The 18958-nt window shown below is 45.4% G+C and overlaps 1 protein-coding gene and 3 non-coding genes across 4 annotated transcripts; 3 read left to right on the forward strand and 1 right to left on the reverse strand.

Annotated features, from left to right (window-relative positions):
• Nucleotides 1-6157: 6157 nt before the first annotated feature.
• On the reverse strand, nt 6158-6918 carry LOC136546160 (calcium-binding protein CP1-like). Its single transcript, XM_066538133.1, has one exon. The coding sequence runs from the start codon at nt 6780-6782 to the stop codon at nt 6255-6257; it is 528 nt and encodes a 175-aa protein (XP_066394230.1). The 5' UTR covers nt 6783-6918; the 3' UTR covers nt 6158-6254.
• A 5722-nt stretch (nt 6919-12640) lies between these two features.
• LOC136512128 (small nucleolar RNA R66) lies at nt 12641-12714 on the forward strand. The gene has a single exon (XR_010772985.1). It is a non-coding gene; the product is annotated as a small nucleolar RNA R66 (small nucleolar RNA).
• A 67-nt stretch (nt 12715-12781) lies between these two features.
• On the forward strand, nt 12782-12869 carry LOC136512423 (small nucleolar RNA snoR118). The gene has a single exon (XR_010773086.1). It is a non-coding gene; the product is annotated as a small nucleolar RNA snoR118 (small nucleolar RNA).
• A 117-nt stretch (nt 12870-12986) lies between these two features.
• LOC136512356 (small nucleolar RNA snoR109) lies at nt 12987-13073 on the forward strand. Its single transcript, XR_010773063.1, has one exon. It is a non-coding gene; the product is annotated as a small nucleolar RNA snoR109 (small nucleolar RNA).
• The last annotated feature ends 5885 nt before the right edge of the window (nt 13074-18958 follow it).

The following is an 18958-nucleotide window of genomic DNA, read 5'->3' on the forward strand; positions in this document are numbered from 1 at the left end:
GCTACGATAATATTTTATATCGGTAGGAAGAAATCTCCGATATTCATTTATTTCGTGCGCCAATAAATTCACGAATAAGTTCCGCCGTATCTCCATACCATCTTGTACACAGGTTCGAGTATATATGTAAATATTAATGCCTGTCACATGGGTAATACTATGTGTCTTGAAAAGTCTATCACAAAACCTAATAACAAAGTATGTTATACTCACCGTATAAATATGTGTGGCTTTAGGATATTCGGCTGATCGGGGCGGGGCAAGGACGACGGCGTGGGTGTGAACGACGACGTCGAGCGAGGGCCTTCTCGGCGGTCCTTCTGCTTCTCGGCGCTCCGTCGGCGGGCCTTCTCCTTCTCGGCACGGGCTTGCGGCGGCAGCATGGCTTCGCGACAGGGAGGGAGAGCAGACGGTGGCGTGGGCAAGCGCGGAGGCGCGAGGGAGAGGGATCATGGGGACAAGAAGGGAGCGTGATTGGACGCTAATTGTCATGTGGCATTTTCTAAGAATCACTGAGGTGGGGTCGGCAGGGAGTGGCATTTGGAGGGAAGGGGTCGCAGGGTTCGACAGATGACCCGAGGGATTTTTTTCGCACGATAATGTTGTCCAACAAAATAATACAATGATGATTCAAGTTTGAACATGTATATCATTCTCACAAAAAAATCTCCTAGGTAGATGATACCAAATGTCTATATTCCCTCGTAATAAAGTGATATGCTGAGATTTTAATTTGTTCTCATATAAGACAAATTCCATACCAACACCGCTCTTCTTAACCCTAGATCCACATGTTTGCATCTCTAACAGAGCTCCACCCTCACCACGCTCGTGTACTCGTGTCTTAGTGTTGCGCCGCCTTGCCATTGCAGGATTGCAATCTGGACCTACTTAAGATGAAGTCAAAAAATGTGTTAGAGAAGGAACATCACATATGTTCTTCTGAGTTTAAAAACTTGTATCGTTACCTTTCTAACATTATGACAATACGAGAAATAGCCCCATGCATGATTTTATTTCAACACACCCATTAGGGGTAGCAAGCAAAAACATTTACAATGGGTACATGGCACAATATGCAAGTCCATTATATAGCGACTCTACTACCAAATTAGGCATTAAAAAACTAATTCTCAACTCAAACATATATCGAGCAGGGTTTATAAACGTGGTTAAAACAATATAGTGGCTCATTGGATGATTTCCTAGAGCCAACCGTGGTAAAGGGTGAAAGGCGGTGCACTACTATTTCTCTCTTCCAAAATTGTCTTTTTGTCAAAATATAAGTGGTTTCATAATATTATTTTAATTTGACAAGTAAGGTCATTGCCGCATGTTTCATTAATGGAGTTTGCTGGTTTACTAGATCTTCTCTTTCTCTTATCCTGATACCTTAGCGGCACATCAGTTAGTCGTCATATACATGAATTAAATAAGAATAAATTTAAACCCAAATTTCCTAGCAGCCTGGTACCTTAGCAGCACATCAGTTAGTCTTCATATACATGAATTAATCAAAAATAAATTTAACCCCAAATATCGCAGAAGCACTGCTAGTTAATAAATCAATCTTGTAAACCAAATCATAGTTGGAATTTGAATGCCATAACCACATACCTCACTGTGGATTTTGCAGGCTGGCGTAAATCTAGAAATAATTTGCATTGCCTTGAAGCAGATTAAAACATGTGATTCATGATTACAATTGCAATCCTTCTGAACACCTAGGACTGGACACGGTGCTCGGATTCACGGGGAGTGCGGATGGCATGATGGGGTCACCAACTCTAGCCACAGTTGTTCATAATGCTGTGCTTGAACAAAAAAATACCATCTCAACAGTCACTGGCTATTGGGATGACACCGCCAGTATGTCCGCATAGCTGGTCATGATCTGCTATTTTGACAAGCTTGCATAGACTGCTGGTTGCAATCAGCGACCTTAGTTTCAGAAAGGGAATAATAATAATAATAATAGCTGCACAAGTAAAAACAAGGATATGACAGTGAAAAAATAATGAAACAAATAAAAGCTAATGAAAAGGAAGTTAGATACATATTAGTGAATCTGATGGTTAGCACATTTGTATTACTCTCAGTATGTTAATAAGCTTCAATTTAACAGTGAGAAAATTAATATACACCCTCTCCAACCGAACCAAATATATATAGATCTCTACATAACCTTATTTTGCACAACCAAACCATCCAATTTAGCAAGGAAAACACTCGTACCATCACATCCATTCCAATGAAACTTAAAGGCTCTCTATAATCATTATTTAGCTGTGTCAAAAACACTAAGCTACATCCATTTATAAGTGATCCAAATTTCTTTTTTAACTGATGTATATAACAAATAAAACTAGGGATGGTGCTCCTAATTTTTCATAACCATGCCTTTATGGATCAATAAAGATGGCTAAAAGCTCACTCTGTTGTGTCACCAAAAGCATGAAGGAGCCATCAAGGATGATATCATGCATGTTTCCAGCACCCTCCAGGAACACCACGACCCTGCATGTGTTCATGCCAGCATTTCATCAAAGAGGAACTGCTCTTGCTGATCCTTCGGGTCTTGTATTGGAAAAAATGCAGATTACCAATACTATTTCTATATAAAGTAAATGCCAATACTATCTCTACATAAAGAAAATGTAGATACGTACTTATGAAGCAAGAGTTACAGTTAAAAAAATTAGTGTGTTAGTAAAGATGATCTTCACACTTAGCAGCAGCCAAAAAAATATTTGAGAACTCATATACGAAATACTAATCGCAATGATTGTTTTCTTCAAATGGCACAAAAAAATACAGAGTTTAAATGAAAAATTGTGGATTCGGAAACTAAATGCTCAATACATCATAAAATTTCACCTCCACTAAAACAATGCATCATAAATAGTCAATCCATACTATAGTTAATTTTTTAAAATTACTATCAAAATCAGAAGTACCTTGAGAGGTAGGTTTTAGTTTCACTCACAGTAACCGTTGTGAGCTCATAGATTGGGTCCTAGCAGGGGCATCCTTGCTCTTCCATGATTGGAGATGTCAGCGACCTTGCTTGCAGGCTTGACCTCCTTTCAGGTTCATACTGCGTCAGCCTCCTCGCTCAGGGCCACCTTCAATCCATCCTACTCGAGGTTGTAGTTGCAAACATTACATATTACCTTTCCTACGAACACTAACGGTAGCAGACGTCTAGACACTCTAGTAAAAAATGAAATATGTACTTTTATAAAAACCAAAACCACTATCTAAAGCGATGTTTTGAATTAAATCAAATTCAATACTTATCTTTGTGTATGCATACCTTTTCTGGATATAGTTTTCATATTCATTCTACTTGGTACTAAAAAATAGAATAGCTGATATCTTGACACGAATGAAGTTTTAAAGGATAGAGTCACAATACAAGCAACTACAGATTTGCTAGTGTATTTCACGAAATCTGAATATGCCATCTTGCTTGACAGTATGGCACTGAACCATGTGGTGGAGATGGTAGTTAAAGGGAGGGGTGAACTGGCACAAACATGTGTTCTAAATCAGGAGGGTTAATTTAGCATCTAGTTATGTGCGGTCATTTTAACAAACCATAGCAGGTAGAATGTAGCTTACACTGCACTTGGCCACAGCTCCGACGTTCATATGAGCACATAAGAAACAATCTTTGGAAGTGCATCTGAAACTATCTGTGCACTATGGATGAAAATGCAAGAATGGGCAGTGTCTAGCAGCAAGTATAATCTGTGCACCCCCAAAATAGCTAAACGAAACAACCAGACAAGCATGGTCAGGTAAATTCAGTAGCAACCTAATGCAGAAGTAGAGGTGTGTCCAAAAGCAATAGCTCCTGGAGCTTTCAAGCACCAGCTAAGTGTTGTGCTGTTGTCTTAGTTGCTAAAAATAACTCTAGGTTGCAGAAGAACAAGTTATGACATGACCTTTCCATAGCATCATAGATTCCAGCAAGGTTAATGTACACACCAATAGTATCATGATGAGAAGCACCGCACTCCTACTTTAGAACTGCCCTTGCCTCCTCCAACAACTATGCAGCCTCAACTACTGATAAACATAGGTGCTTATCAAAACTAGAAATCATAGTGGCGGCGATACTAAATGAAAACTTTCGAGATGTTAGAGATGCTGCTGCTGGTGCTCTATTTTCCTTGGAACAGAAGATAAGTACTACTTCCTCAAAAAGTAAATAGAATAATTACAAAGGAAGTTGTATCATGACCAGAGTTATTAAACATCTAAGCACCACCATAAAATAAATTCTTAATCTAGAATATGTGCTTACCGATGTTGAATTATGGTTTGATTATCACTAAGCGATTCTATCTCCATGAGGTAGTATTTTTCTTTTTAGGAACCAAAATCTTATTGTGTAGCGTCAACAAATTCATAAAGCATCCAGTCAGACATCTTCTAAAACTAACTCACAAGTTTTATCTCAGAGAACTTTCTAATACAGTATGAGGCAACCTGGCAGGCATCTTCTAATCTAAAACACATTATTTAGATGAAGATGGAGAGAGATTTGTTTTATTTTGCACACTAAATTATGAAAGTTTAGACCAGAAGTCTAATGATGCCAAATTAATTAATTAGCAAGAATACATACATAGATGGTGAAATTATAGTTGAAATCTTATATGGTTGTATTTCCAAGACCATAAAATAAATTCTTAATCTAGAATATGTGCTCACTGATGCTAAATTCTGGTTTGATCAGCACTAAGCGATTCTATCTTCATGAGGTAGTATTTTTCTTTTCAGGAACCAAAATATTATTGTGTAGCGTCAAACAAATTCATAAAGCTTCCAACCATACATCTTCTGAAACTAACTCACAAGTTTCATCTCAGAGAACTTCCCAATACAATATGAGGCAATCTAAAACACATTATTTAGATGAAGATGGAGAGAGATTTGCTTTATTTTGCACACTGAGTTAGGAAAGTTTAGACCAGAAGTCCAATGATGTCAAATTAATTAATTAGCAAGAATACATACATAGATGGTGAAATTACAGTTGAAATCTTATATGGTTGCATTTCCAAGACCATATCCTACCAAACCATATGGTTGCATCTATGGTGAATCTATGAAGAATATGATTTCTAAGATCAATGCAGGCGGCCAAAAAAAGATTCAAAATACTGAGCAATAAATTAATAAACATTGATAGTGAACAGTGGTATTTAAAGGATTTGAGTTCTTAAAAAAACTAACAAGCAACAATTATGATCCATTCAATATTAAAAATTATGGCTAGATGGAGGTGGTGGATCTTGACGAACCTGCTCCCCGTCATCGTTGGGCTCTACAGCCACCGCAAGCCACGTTGTGCAGGGGAAGGCAGCGCGGAGGGAGAACGACGGCGGCCACTCGACGGCAAGGACCGCCGGCGACGGCGAGGACGGCGCGAGACCGTGGCGGGTGAGGGCGACAACGGGGAGGCGGATGAGGACGACGGCGAGGACGCAGGCCGCACGACGGCGAGGACCGCCCGTGACGACGAGGACGACGTGAGACCATGGCAGGAGGTGAGGGCGACGACGGGGAGCCGGGTGAGGAACTGCACGTGACTGGCTCACGCGCGTGATTGATTTTCTTTCTGATCCGTAGAGGCAAATCACACGGCCGATGCAAGGGACGGGCATAGGGATACGTGATCGTGACAGACAGAACTATAAGTCCATGGGCTTGTTCGGCAGGACTGAAAAATAAGCCAAAATACTGTTCCAGCTGATTGTTGAAAAAAAAATACTATTCTGGCCGCGAGAGGCTGAGCAGCCAGCCGAACAGCCCCATGTTAAAATGTCACATAAAAAAATATTTCTATTTTATTTTTTTTAGCCGTAAGAGATGGCCCTCGAACCGGCCAGGCCATTCAACAACCACATACAATCGATAGCCACCGCACGTCTGCACCCCCCCACCAACTGAAAACACCAACAAAAAGAATCACCACCGTACAATACTAATTCAATCAATGGAGCTCTCAAAGGGCGATGCCTTCCGAGGCGGCGATTTTTTTTAAATGGTACTATAGCACTTTCGTTGTTATTTAACAATTAGTGTTTAATCATAATTTAATTAGCCTTAAAAAATTCATTTCGTGAATTTTATCTAAACTGTATAATTAATTTTATTTTTTATTTATATTTAATGCTTCGTGCATGCGTCGAAAATTCGATGTAACGGAAAATCTGAAAAATTTTACAAAATTTTGGAAACTAAACGGGCACAAAGTCGACCGCGAGCACTCTGGCGAGCGCCTCGAGCCCCACGCCTTCGTCGCCGCCGTCCCCTCTGCCGGCGACGCGGATCATGGCGCGGACCTCGTCGTCCGCCGCGGGCATCCCAGCCCAGCCGAGGTAGTCCTTGAGGTCCTCGAACCCGACCTTGCCGTCCCCGTCCAGGTCCATGAGCCGGAAGGCGTCCTCCATGGCGGAGCGGCGCCCGGCGCCTCCCGCGGCGGCGGCGGCGCGGCCGGCCAGCAGGCGCTCGAACTCGTCGTACTGCACGAAGCCGTCGCGGTCGGCGTCGGCGGCCGCGATCATGGCCGTGAGGTCGTCGTCGTCGAACCGCTGCTCGCCGGCGGCGGGCCCCGCGGCAGCGTAGAAGGACTTGAGGTCCTCCCGGCTGATGCGGCCATCCCGGTCCGCGTCAAGCACGTCGAACGCCGGCCTCAGGTCGCCGCCAGCGCCGGAGACGGCGGTGACGGAGAGGTCGAGCCCCAGGTACTTGCCGGTGGGACACATGCTCGCCTGCTTCGCCGGGACTCGGGAGGAGATGACAGGGGGAAAACTCGGGAACAGTCTGGACCTCTGGATCGGAACGGAACTTGCGCTCTGCTTTTTCGCTGCTAATCGCGGGCTTGTGCTGTTCGTATCTCACGGGAGGCCGCTATTTATAGGCGCGGGGGGCGGACTCTCCCGTCATTGAGGACGTTTTTCCCGTGGACCAGGTCCAGGATCGGTGGACGCAAGCCCATCGCAATGACGCCGTGGGGCCTGGTGCTTTTGCGGTTTCACCGCCAAGTCCGGTGCAGCGTGGAGTGGTGGACGAGGTGTTTGGGACCGGCCTTGGGAGACGGTGACATGTCAACGCGGCAGGAGATACTTGAATAATAATTGGGGCTTGTTTAGATTGTAAATTTTTGTAATCTGAACATTGTAGCATGTTTCGTTTCTATTTGACAAACTTTGTCTGATCATGGACTAACTAGGCTCAAAAGATTCGTCTCGTGATTTACAACCAAACTATATAATTAGTTATTTTTTTATCTACATTTAATACTCCATACATATGTCCAAAATTGATGTGATGGAAAGAAAGTAAAAAAACTTAAAATTTTGAGACAATCTAAACAAGGCCTGTTGGTTTGAGATCTGTGATGAGCTTGCGACGCACGGAGCCTCCTCAGCTTGACGGGCAGCTGGGGTCACCGTAGTCCGTAGGTTGGACCAGGACAAACTCGAAGACGTGTTGGGTGACGTCTTTGCTGGCACACTCCGCCGCTGCAGCTGGGCGTCGCTCTCCGGCTGAGATCTTCCGTGGCGTCAGCCGCCGATTCCACCGCCCCGCGCGCGCCTGTGCAATTTTCTGAGGCCGTTCCCGTGCGCTGCTACGAGTTTGCTGCTGTAGCCTGTAGCTAACACCGAGCACCAGCACGTGGGCATATAAAGAAAAGGAAAGTTGCGCGGCCACATGGACCCTTTAATAAACATATTCACGTCTTAAACATACATACGTACGATATTATGTTTAGCATTTTCCAACTTACTCCTTCCGTCCAGAAAAAAACGCAATTCTAGCTTTGAATGACATGCGTACGGAAAGAGTAGCTAAATTCAAGGATTTTTTTGCTGAATCTGTTCAAAGCCTCAACGCGGTTTATATATAGCACAAATATAAACATGATTCTCCTAATGTTACCACAGCTCATTCACGTTCTAGACTTCATCAAGTCGACACCATATGGTTTCCCATTTTGAGCAATGTCGCTGCGCGGAAAGAAAAATCCGGATTCCAATTTCCATGGAGGTGGAATCCGGTGGTCCAATACCGACGGTCGAGAAAAAGATAGCTTTGATTTCACGGTTTGGAGAATCGTGAAATGCCCGGGATTACATTCGCCCACAGGCCACAGGCTACGAACGCGGGGTGCCCGGCGCGCATATATTCCTGGACGAGAAGGACGCGACGTGGCGACGTGGGCACTTGGCAATGGCAGACCAACGTGTCGGGAGAGCATCTCCAAGAGTTTACTATCTTAACTTGGTATCCATATAATTTTAGCAAAACAAGAAAAATAGTCTCCAATAATTTGGCAAAACAACTTGACATCAATAGCAACTTGGCAAATCTTCCCTCCGCGCACGCAAATATACGCGCGCGAATACAGCTAGGCATTCGGGGCTCTTTATTTCTTAGCGGGGCTCTTCGTTCGCTTAGTGGGGCTCTTCGTTCGCTTAGCGGGGCTCTTTGTTTTGTTAACGAGTTTTTTTTATTTTACCAAGTCAAAAATGCCAAACTTTTGAAGATGAATTGTTTTTTTTATTTGGCATATAATTTTAGGAGTTAGTAAATCACAAGATTTACTGAGTAAAATTTGACAAACTCTTGAAGATACTCTGACGAGTCGTGTGCCCGCCATTTGTTTGAACCTTGGAGACAGCCAGCCGCTGACACATGCCATCAGCTACGCGACAACCGTCAGTCTGGTCCAACAGCTACGCGACAACCGTCAGTCTGGTCCAAATCGATATGGTACGACGCTAGTCGCTAGTAGTGGCCTGGCTCACTGTAGGACGGCGGTAAGCCGGTAGGAGTACTGGTAGCAGTGCTTGTTTAGGGTGGGTTTAGTGCGTGAAACGAAAATTTTTAGATGTCACATCGAATGTTTTGGGATATCAGGAAAGATTTTTGGATACTAATAAAAAAAACTAATTACATAGCTCGTCTAGAAACTACGAGACGAATTTATTAAGCCTAATTAATCCACCATTAGCGCATGTTAGTACTGTAGCATTTATGGCTAATCATAGACTAATTAGTCTTAAAACATTCGTCTCGCGATTTTCAACCAAACTGTACAATCAGTTTTTTTTCCGTCTATATTTAATACTCCATGCATGTGCCGTAAGATTCGATACGATAGTTTAGAGTGAAAATTTTTAAGAACTAAACCAGGCCTTAGTTCAAAAAAGTTTCCCAAAAAGTGCTACAGTAGCCATCACATCGAATCTTGCGATACATGCATGAAGCATTAAATATAGACGAAAAAAACTAACTGCACAGTTTGGTTGGAAATTACGAGATGAACGTTTTGAGCCTAATTAGTCCATAATTGAACACTAATTGTCAAATAAAAACAAAAGTACTACCGTAGCCAAATTTCTAAAATTCGCGAACTAAACGTAACCGTAGTAGATTTTTTTTAGATGAAATGTCACATGGCTGGCACAGAGCGGTGAGCCGGTGAAAGGAGGTTGGTGAGCAACAAAGCCGAGCACGGCTCGTCACTGATTACTGATTAGGGAGGGCGCTATCCTTGTATTCCCTCCATCAAAAAACAATGGAAATCTTGAGGAGTTAAACATAGAAATTTGACTAAATAGATAAAAAATATATTAATATATTTACACTAAATAATAAGTATAAGTATCAATAATTATTTATGAAGCATATTTTTATCATAAATTTATTTAAAGTTAAAAAAATATAATATTATTTTCTATAAATATAGTAAAACTTACGATTATTTGATTTCTCAAGAAACGAAATTTTCATTCTTTTAGGAGCAGGGAGCCTTGCGCCGGTAGCAAACTAGCCTCTACTCGCTCTGTCCTAATTCCAAAAAGATACAAATCTCGACATGAATCTGGGTGCCCATTTTTTTTATGGAGTGTACTTTCTAGCAAGTCCAAAAGGAGAATACTTCTACTCCCTCCATTCAGAAAAAAACGCACGTGTCCATGTTCAAAACTAGAATTGCGTTTTTTTTCTGGACGGAGGGAGTAAATCAGATTAAAAGAAATTATTTTAAGTTTGAATAGACTTATAAAAGTAATATCAACAATTATAGTTCTAAACATGTTCTTATTTGATATCTTAAATATTTTTTTTGTAGAACTTTGGTCAAAAGGAAGATTGCTTGGCTTAGTATTGTAGCTACAAGTGTACAATAGAGAGGAGTGGCTTAGTATATGTGCACTTGAACTCGCCAGCGATATATTGTGCATCACCTCATGACAATCTGATGCTATGTAATACTAGTATTTTGCCTAGTTGCAATCAGCCGCTAAACATAAGGCCTCTTTACAGGCCAGCGCTTCCAGAAGACCATCACACACACACAACAACACGACATAGCCCCTTGGAACTTACTTACCACTCTAATCCTTACTAAGAATGTAAGTGGGTTAGCCCATGAGCCTGTGTATTAATTCCAACCAAATTTCCATCAGAAAAATTATATGCAAGACATGGCCTTCGTTGACCGTTTCAAAGTGCGCAATGCTCACCATTTTTTAGACAATTTTAGAAACATGTAACGCGCCTCTGAACCTGAGTGTGGACCTAGGTTAATGTGAGTGAGGACATAAGCTGTCACTTTTTTTTAAAAAAAGATATAATTTGCAAAAAAAAAAAACTACCATATGTGCTCCTTCTCAAACAATTTCGAATGCTCCTATTTTTATTTAGTAAGAAAACCACATGCTAATTACTTACTCTTGATGTGTGCGGTGTGCCTCCCTCATTTTTTTTCAAGGCTTGCCCTTGTCTGAACCTCTTCCTTTTGTATCTACTAGCAAATAAATCTCGTTGTTGTAAAAAATGCCATATCATACTATGGACAAGGTGTACAGATAAATTCGAGAGCAACATCTCAATTTTCACATGACTTTTTGAATCTTTTCTGTAGATCTAAAATGAAGAACTTATGGAATCTTCAAAAATCTGTAATTTTTAGGAAGATGAAAAGATCATTGTTTTTGACATCGTAACTTTTGCATTTTTATAAAACAAAAAATTCGCAGAATGTTATATTAAGTTTCGATTAAACTATTTAGTCCCAACATATATTCCAAAAATCTATTAAAAACATGTGGACAATGGTATTCTATCATATAATTCTCACCACATGTGCTCCACTTTCCTTAATAAAGCATATGCTCAAAATTAAATTTTATTTTCAAACTCAAATACAACAATCTAGAAAGAAATTTAATTTTAAAAACACAAAAGCTACGATGCCAGATCTAAGCAAAATGCATCGTGCTGAATTAAATGATTTTTTAGTTTGTTTTGGATTAAAAGAAGATGCTGAGATGTAAATGGGAAAGATTAGTCGGCGATCAGATAGCCGATAGCCGATAGCCGATAGCCCGTGCTTTGACCCAATCGACTGTTCAAGGTCCGACGAATCAGATAGCCGATTAGTACTTGCTGCTTGAGCTCTTTCGCCCTTTTCACCGATCCAGCAATCAGATAGCCGATAGCCCGTGCTTTGACCCAATCGACTGTTCAAGGAATCAAGGTCCGACGATCACAGATAGACGATTAGTAGTTGCTGCTTGAGCTCTTTCTCCCTTTTCACCAATCCAGATCTCACCTCCATCTCTCAGCGCCCTGCTTCTCCACCGAATCTCGGTCTCTCTCAAATCTCAAGTTGCCAGCGATATTTCTCTAGCCGAGGTGCCCAACGACATGTGCATGGCTCGGGTGAGCTAATGCTGCAGGCCGCCGCTGGCGACCACCACACCACCTGATCTACTCTGCAAGGGCATCGAGGACAGCGCGCGGGACCTCCTCCTCGTGACAGCCGCGTCCTCTGCACTGCCGTTGCCCCGACGTCGATGACGAGCAGCGCCTCAGCACTTCAGCAGTCGTGTGACTCTGCCGTCTCCCTCCTTCCCGTCTCCCCGGGCGGGTGCCCCGTGGCCGCTTACGACCCCTTCGTCCACACTCCTCAGCTTGTTAGCATTGCTATAGACTGGTTTACTGATGACCAAACGGAAACGTTTACAAAACGCATTCAACGTGTGGTTTGCACCTTGCACACGTCATCAACGTGTGAGGAATGACCACAAACTAGCCCAAGGGGCGAGAAATCTATTGGCCCCTGAAGAAAAGAAGCCCAGTGTAAAAGTAGGCCTAAATTCTTCGACTACTCTTCTGAACTATGGGAACAAAACAGCCCATACAGCACGGCCCACCAAGAAAAGACACTGAAAACCCTAGCCTTTGTAACCTCAGCTCCTATAAAACGCAGCGCCGCGAGACTACGCCCCCACCACCGCAGCGCCGCCACAGGTAAAGAAGAACCGCCTACTGTTTCCCCTTGTTTCTTTCGTGTTTGATTGGTGCTTGATTCCGTGATGAGAAATCCAACGAGACTCGAGCCCCTTGATGAGTCGATCCCTCAGATATTTCTCTCCGGGGCTCGAATTTTCCAGTGGGGCGAGATTTCCGGAGATCTTGAGTCGCTTCGCCTACTGACCACCGTGAGGCGCAGCGAATAACATTCTCCCAAATTTGCCCGCAAAAAAGTTCTTCCAGATTTCTGTTCGTTTATTTTTGTTGTTTTTTGTGCTCGATCCGGTTGTGTGAGCCCCGTGATGGCACAATCTTTGAGACCTGAGATTTTCTTCCTTGATGAATATCAAAAGCATGATTCCTGAGGGCCACAGATGAGATCGATCACCTTTTCTTACGCTTTTGTATTTAGAGCCTAGTTTCAATTGATCTGGTTGTGGATGATGAAATGCACTGGGCTCCGAGCAGTGAAATTCGCTGTGTTTTGACGGAGATGCACTTGCCTAGAAAGCATTGTCTGACATGCGCAATATAGTTTTCGTCAAACAAATCGTTGCTTTGATGAGTAAATCATTGAAGAAGGCTGCATTGTACCAAGATATGGGCTCAGTTTCTTTACCCTCGTCTTGAATTTGCCGATTCGGCTGCAGCCAAATTAACGAGGAAGAAAAACTGGTCGGCTTGCCCTCTATTCAATGGGTTATCCGCTTACCGATCTTCCCATATGATGCCAAATCTAGCTTCGTTTTCTACCACTTCACTCTGTTATCAAAACGAGGTGATAGTGGAGGGGGATGGCGTATGTTGTAGCCATTCCTGTAGAACACCTCGAGCAGCAATTTCGTGCCACTGTCTTTCTCTTGCTTTTGATTTTTAGTGATCCCGTCTCCTCATGGTCGTTTTAAATCCCGCGAGGAAGACGTGGCCGGTGGTTCATCATCCGGGCAGCCTGATGCCATGGTCGCAGGCTGCGTCATTGATGTCTACATTTTTTGCGTTATATCTGCAAAGCTGTGTATGCATGATAGTACATAACGGAGGGACTGAGATTCAGCTTATGCTGATGCTGAAATGTTGGTTGCCAGAGGAAAAGACTGTTTCAGGGCTGAAAATGGCTGAAAAGTAGGCTTGAATAAGCTCAGCGAACAGGGTGAAATCGTATTGCAATTAGTTCTGAATTACCCTAAGAAATTCAAAATCTTGACATAATTATCTTGACGTAGCTGTGATGGGCTGCACTTCTGCAGCGCTGCTGTTGCTGCTCACTGCGGCCACACCACTCTGCAGCTATTGAACAAATCAAGCGGCCAGCAGCTGCTGTCCGAACTCCGAAGTGCAGCCGAGCACACCGTTTGATATCTCCATGCTTGATCATGGTCAAGAAAAACATGCCAATAATTGTTGGAAGAAAGCCTGGCCTGAATCTGGTTCTGAAATATATGGGCATGGTATTTGTACGTTTTGATTGAAATCTCTTAAGGACCATTGCCAATGGTCAGCTAACATGTTCGCTTCAGGTCAGGTATTTCAAATTGATTAATTACCTAAATCTGACCTGAATCTTTGTTTTGTTCTTGTACGTAAGTTCTACTGTAATACAACTGTAGCTTCATATATACAAAAGAAAAGATCTATGGAATCGGCTTGGTGATAAAAAGGAGAGGAACGTGAATAGTGGTTCCTTTCTCTCCTGAAAGTTTTTTTTTCTAAAATGTCAGCGAATATCTGATAGGTTTTAAAATCATGATGAAAAATATCTGTAAGCGTTTTATTTATTTTTTTTAAATGAAAAATACTAGAGATTTTTATAAGTTTCTTTTTTATTTAAAAAGTCTGCTAAATATCATATGGGGTTTTAATATCATGAGATAGGTATAGACATGACAAACCCTTTGCCTGGTCATGGAGGGACACTTGGGGCGTGTTTGATAGGGTGGCCCGTGGGCCTGGTTGCGTCCTAGCGCTGCAATTGCGTGTGTTTGATATGTTGGGCCCATGAGCGAGCTGGGCCAGCTGCGTGCAAATTCCACACCCCCCCCCCCCCTCTCTCTCTCTCTTGGTCCCGAGGAAACAAAATTAGGCTTCGTTTCTTGGCGGCTTGGCTGGCTTCGGCGCGTGAGCGCACGCTCGAGTCACTCCCGCAGCCGCACGCCTTGGTCTCCGTTCGCGCTCGCCGTAGATGCCAAGGCCGCCGCCGCAACCCCCATCGCCATGGCCGCCGGTGCCAAGCTGGTGCGGGCGCGCGTGCGGCCGCCGCTGCCGTGACCCCCATCGCCATGGTCGCGCCTCTGACCGCTGTCGCCTTGTTGCCATGGCCGCGGCCACCTGTTACTTGTGCTGGCCGCCGTGGTGGCAACGACGAGTGCCTCCTCCTCACGGCCGTCATCTCCAGGAGCTCGCGAACTACCTCCACCATGGACGACCGTAATTCATTTGTACAGGCAAACAAACACCATCTGTGCTCAGCCTGGCTTATTCTGGACGAGTGAAACAAACATACAAGGTTGCACCATCGAAGCCGTGCTCAAGCTGGCCAAAGCCAGGCCAACCGGCCATGTTGGACAGGGCCAAGCAATCAAACAGACCCTTGGCCACCTGGGGCTGGGTCGAGATGATTCACTGATGATGGAGCATCCGCGTTGGAGTCGAGGCTCGATGTTTGTTTCTCGTTTGTGCCTGCAGTGTAGCCACGATGGATGGACTCCATTTTCATCACTGCAGTATGTCTCGTTTGTGCCTGAAGTGTAGCCATTGATGGTTGGACTCCATTTTCATCAATCATCACTGCAGTACAATTTTCTTTTGTCTATCTTAGATCTCCTGCCAACTAACATCATAACTTTGGTCATCGATCCATGTAAAGGCTCCAGTGCTAGAATTTGGAAATTGAATCATGTATAGGCTCCAATGCTAGATTTGGAAAATAAAGCATCGTTGTGCAGTGTTGGCATCAATGCTTGGACGCTCTCTCATTCCCGAGCATCGTCTTCCAAGCACCGTGCTGTGAGCAGCAACAACATGGTGCTGGGATAGGAACTAGGAAGGCGGCGAAGCTCAGAAGTTGCAACATCATCTCCTTTGGTAATTTCCTTTGATTGCCACTTGTTGCATTGACCACGTGGTTGTCATTGCACTCGACTGTTGGCAAACTGCAATGAGCACATTGTACGATAGCATTGCCCGATCTCATTAATCAAGAAAAATGCTTGCCTAGTCCTAGTGTAGAGATCCAGAAAATTCATGAAGAGATGAGTTACCTGACACATAAGGCGCACTGCCAAATGGTTATCTAACATGTGAGGCCAATGCCTATGTAGTATGAAACAACCATTGAACCCAGTGAGGCCAATGGCTGTCCCTTGTTGACGGATCTGAATTCTGTATCGGGTGAACACTTCACCATTATTGTGGTATCATGCCGCTAATAAAATTTGCTTTTCATAAAAAAAACCTAGTGAGGCCCTGTTTGATTTCTCTTAGAACCAAGGGAAATGAGAGGGATTGAGGGTGATTAAATTCTCCTTAATCCCCTCCAATCCCCCCTCAATCCCCATGGTTTAGGATGAAACGAACAGAGTCTGAGGGGTGTGATTTGCACGACATTAGATTATAGAGGTGCACAAATATGGTCTTGTGGTTGGTGTAATATGAAACAACCACCCTACCGGTGTGATTTGCACACCATTAGACAATATAGGGTCATAGGGTGCAATAGATCTGATCTTGTGGTTAGTGGAGAACCGACTTTTTTCGGTTTCGGTTTTGGCTTCGGTTTGAGGAGGTAGAAAAACCGAGCAACCGCAGAACCGAACAAAGGTTACAACCTATACAGGCAGCCCACATCCCCGTCTCCCCATGGCCCAAACAAACAAAAGCCCAATTGCCCTGCTGGCCACGTTGGCTCCCCATCCCCATCCCCACCATGGCCAGTCAGTCCTCACGGCTCACGAGTTCCTCAATCCCTAACCCTAGCTGCGGGGGGCGTCGGCGGTGCGAGGAGACGTGCACGGCAGCGGCGACGCGAGGAGCCGTGCACTGCAGCGGCCGCGGCGCGCGGCTGTGGTGCGTGAGCAGCGGCGGCACAAGCAGGATCGCCGAGGCCGAGCGGAGCGCGGGAGCAGCCGTCACAGGCTCGCGGCGGCATTCGCGAGCTGGACGAGCGCAGGGACGCGGCCGTCGCGAGCAATTTCGGTGGGTTCGGTTTAAACTGAGAAACTGAAGCAGAAAACCGAACCCAAAATTGTCTGTTTTCATTTTTCAACCAGACCGATCGTTTGCTGTTTCTGGAAAACCAAATTTCTGTGAAACCGAATAAACCAAACCGAATTTGCTGTTTAAACCGAATGCCCAGTCTGATATGGCCAGGGAAGTACTCGAGTCGCACATCTGGCCTACGACGCGAGCGGTACTTGACTGAATCTTCACTGGGGCCGTCGGCGGCGGCCGGCACGCAGGAACAGGATGAGGACCCAACTCAACTCAGCTGGTTCCTTTTCCAAAAAGTAGTTGGCATTTTCCATTGACGATTTGTGCCTGTGCGTCCAAGAATGCAAAAGACACGCATGCCATCCAGGAAATCAACGTATACCATGACGAGAGTAAGCTGTGCCTGTGCTTGTAATGTCTCCTCCCAGGCCAGAGAAGTGCAGCGCACGGTCTACAAAATGACACCTCCCCGCTTGACGTGAGACCCAGTCCGACTCGGCTCAGACTGTCTCAACGATGAGATTCTAAACACAACACCCATTTTCTAGTTTGGGTTATGCACAGAAAAAAGAGTTCGCATCTAAAATTTAGCTTCTCCAACAGCCAACGCAAATCACTTCCCCGTCATCTACAGTACACCTGTGAAAATATCTCCTCCTCTCCTCTCTCTCTCTCCCCCCTCGTCACTTCTCTTCCCCTCCCTCCCTCTTCCTCCCGATCTCCCGAAACGAACAGGGCGGCGACGCGAGCGCACCTCGGCGCGGAGACGGCCGCCCTCGCGGGTGGCACGCTGGTGGCCCCCTCCCCCTCCCCCTCCCCCTCCCCCTCCGCCTCCTTCCTCCCTCTCTCTCTGCTCTCGACCTCCTCTCTCTCTCTCTCTCTGCGTCTCTCGGTCTCTCCCCTTGCCCTCTCTCTCTCTCTTCCTCGCTCCTCGCCCCAAACGCCACCGATCCCCGCGTTGCCCGCGCGGTGACCTACCCTGGCACGTCGGCTAGCCGGCCGGCCCCTGGCGAGACAACAACGCCGGCCTAGGGTTTCGCGTCTCCATCGCTCGGCTGTCCCCGGATCGACCAGGGCCCGGCATGGGTGATGTCGTGCCTTCCGCCTGTGGATGCCCTCGTCGAAGGCGCCACCTCACCAGTGGCCCGCTCATTCGCTCCGCCGCCGCCGCGACGTCCAGTCGCCAGATCCGCGCAGGGGGAGTGGCGGCGGGCGCCGGAGGGCTCGCCCGGGGACTCCGTGAGGCTAGAGACGGAGGAGGAAGGGAGTGGTTCCGCGGTGGTAGATCCGACGGTCCTGTCGCCGAAGATGGACTCCTCCGTCGAGAAGGTGAGCTCTAATCCGTGGTCTCCCCGCTTGATCTGTGTCCCGGATGCGGGGTTGGTGCAGGTGTTTATTAATCGTGCTGTCTGTTTCATTCTTCTGCCGACGCAGCAGGGGAGCAGGGCGCTGAATCCGGACGAGGGCCCGCCGGCCTCCGGCGAGGCCAAGGCCTGCACCGAGTGCCACATCTCTGAGCTCGAGTACTTCCCTCTTCTTTCCCCTCCCGCGAAACGGTTGTGTTGGCGCGGCAGAGAATTGGGTCGAGGAGAGAGACAAAGGCATATTTGGGTTCTCACTCGACTCCGATGCAAATTGAGTCTTTGGTTTGGGTACTTCGTTGGACCGTCGTTTTTTCAACTAAAGCAACATGGACGACGTATATTTGGGTTTGGGTGCCGTGATGGCTGGGCTGTTGCCTGTTGGAGACAGTCTCACGCTTGCCAGCCGTCGCGAGCAGTGCAAACTCCGTCGGATGCTTGGAAAATCCCGGCCGGATTGCTTACGACGTGCCGGGGCGGCGTCCTGGACCGAGCGCGATGTGCTTTTCTACGTTTTCTTGCTGCTAGGCTCAGCAGTTGCCATCTGCCCGTGCTCGTCTAGACCGCGTCCATGCTTCAAGCTCCAACAGGGTTTTACTAGTATTTTCCATGACATCTTTCGCTAAGCTCGTAACTGCATGTCTGACATGCCTGTGATGGGGATTTGTCGAATAACATATATGGGGCGTTCGCAAAAAAAAATAAGAATAACATGGGGCATATATGGCTCTCCGATAAGAGCTGCGCTGTAGACCACTCCAAGCATATGGTATCCCTTCTTTCAATGTCCAGGCTAACTAAAAAACTGTCCATGGACAGGCCCATTTCATTTGTGCACCAAGTAACAATCCACTAGTTTAAATAGAAAATAACACTTTTAGATTCCGACACATACAGGTGCGCTTTTGGAATCCACAGTAATAAGCAGAAATTTACCAGGTCAGATAGACAATATTTTCCCAACATTTCCAGTCCAGCTTACCGGTACGACATCAGTGAAAAACCACGGCACCTAACTCCGTAGACCAAGCGCCGGACAGCTGCAA

This window comes from Miscanthus floridulus, chromosome 1 (assembly GCF_019320115.1).
Source record: "Miscanthus floridulus cultivar M001 chromosome 1, ASM1932011v1, whole genome shotgun sequence".
In the NCBI taxonomy this organism is placed as follows: Eukaryota; Viridiplantae; Streptophyta; class Magnoliopsida; order Poales; family Poaceae; genus Miscanthus; species Miscanthus floridulus.

Excerpts from the sequence above, each read along its gene's own strand:
- LOC136546160 (XM_066538133.1), bottom strand. The coding sequence starts at position 6,782 with ATGTGTCCCACCGGCAAGTACCTGGGGCTCGACCTCTCCGTCACCGCC.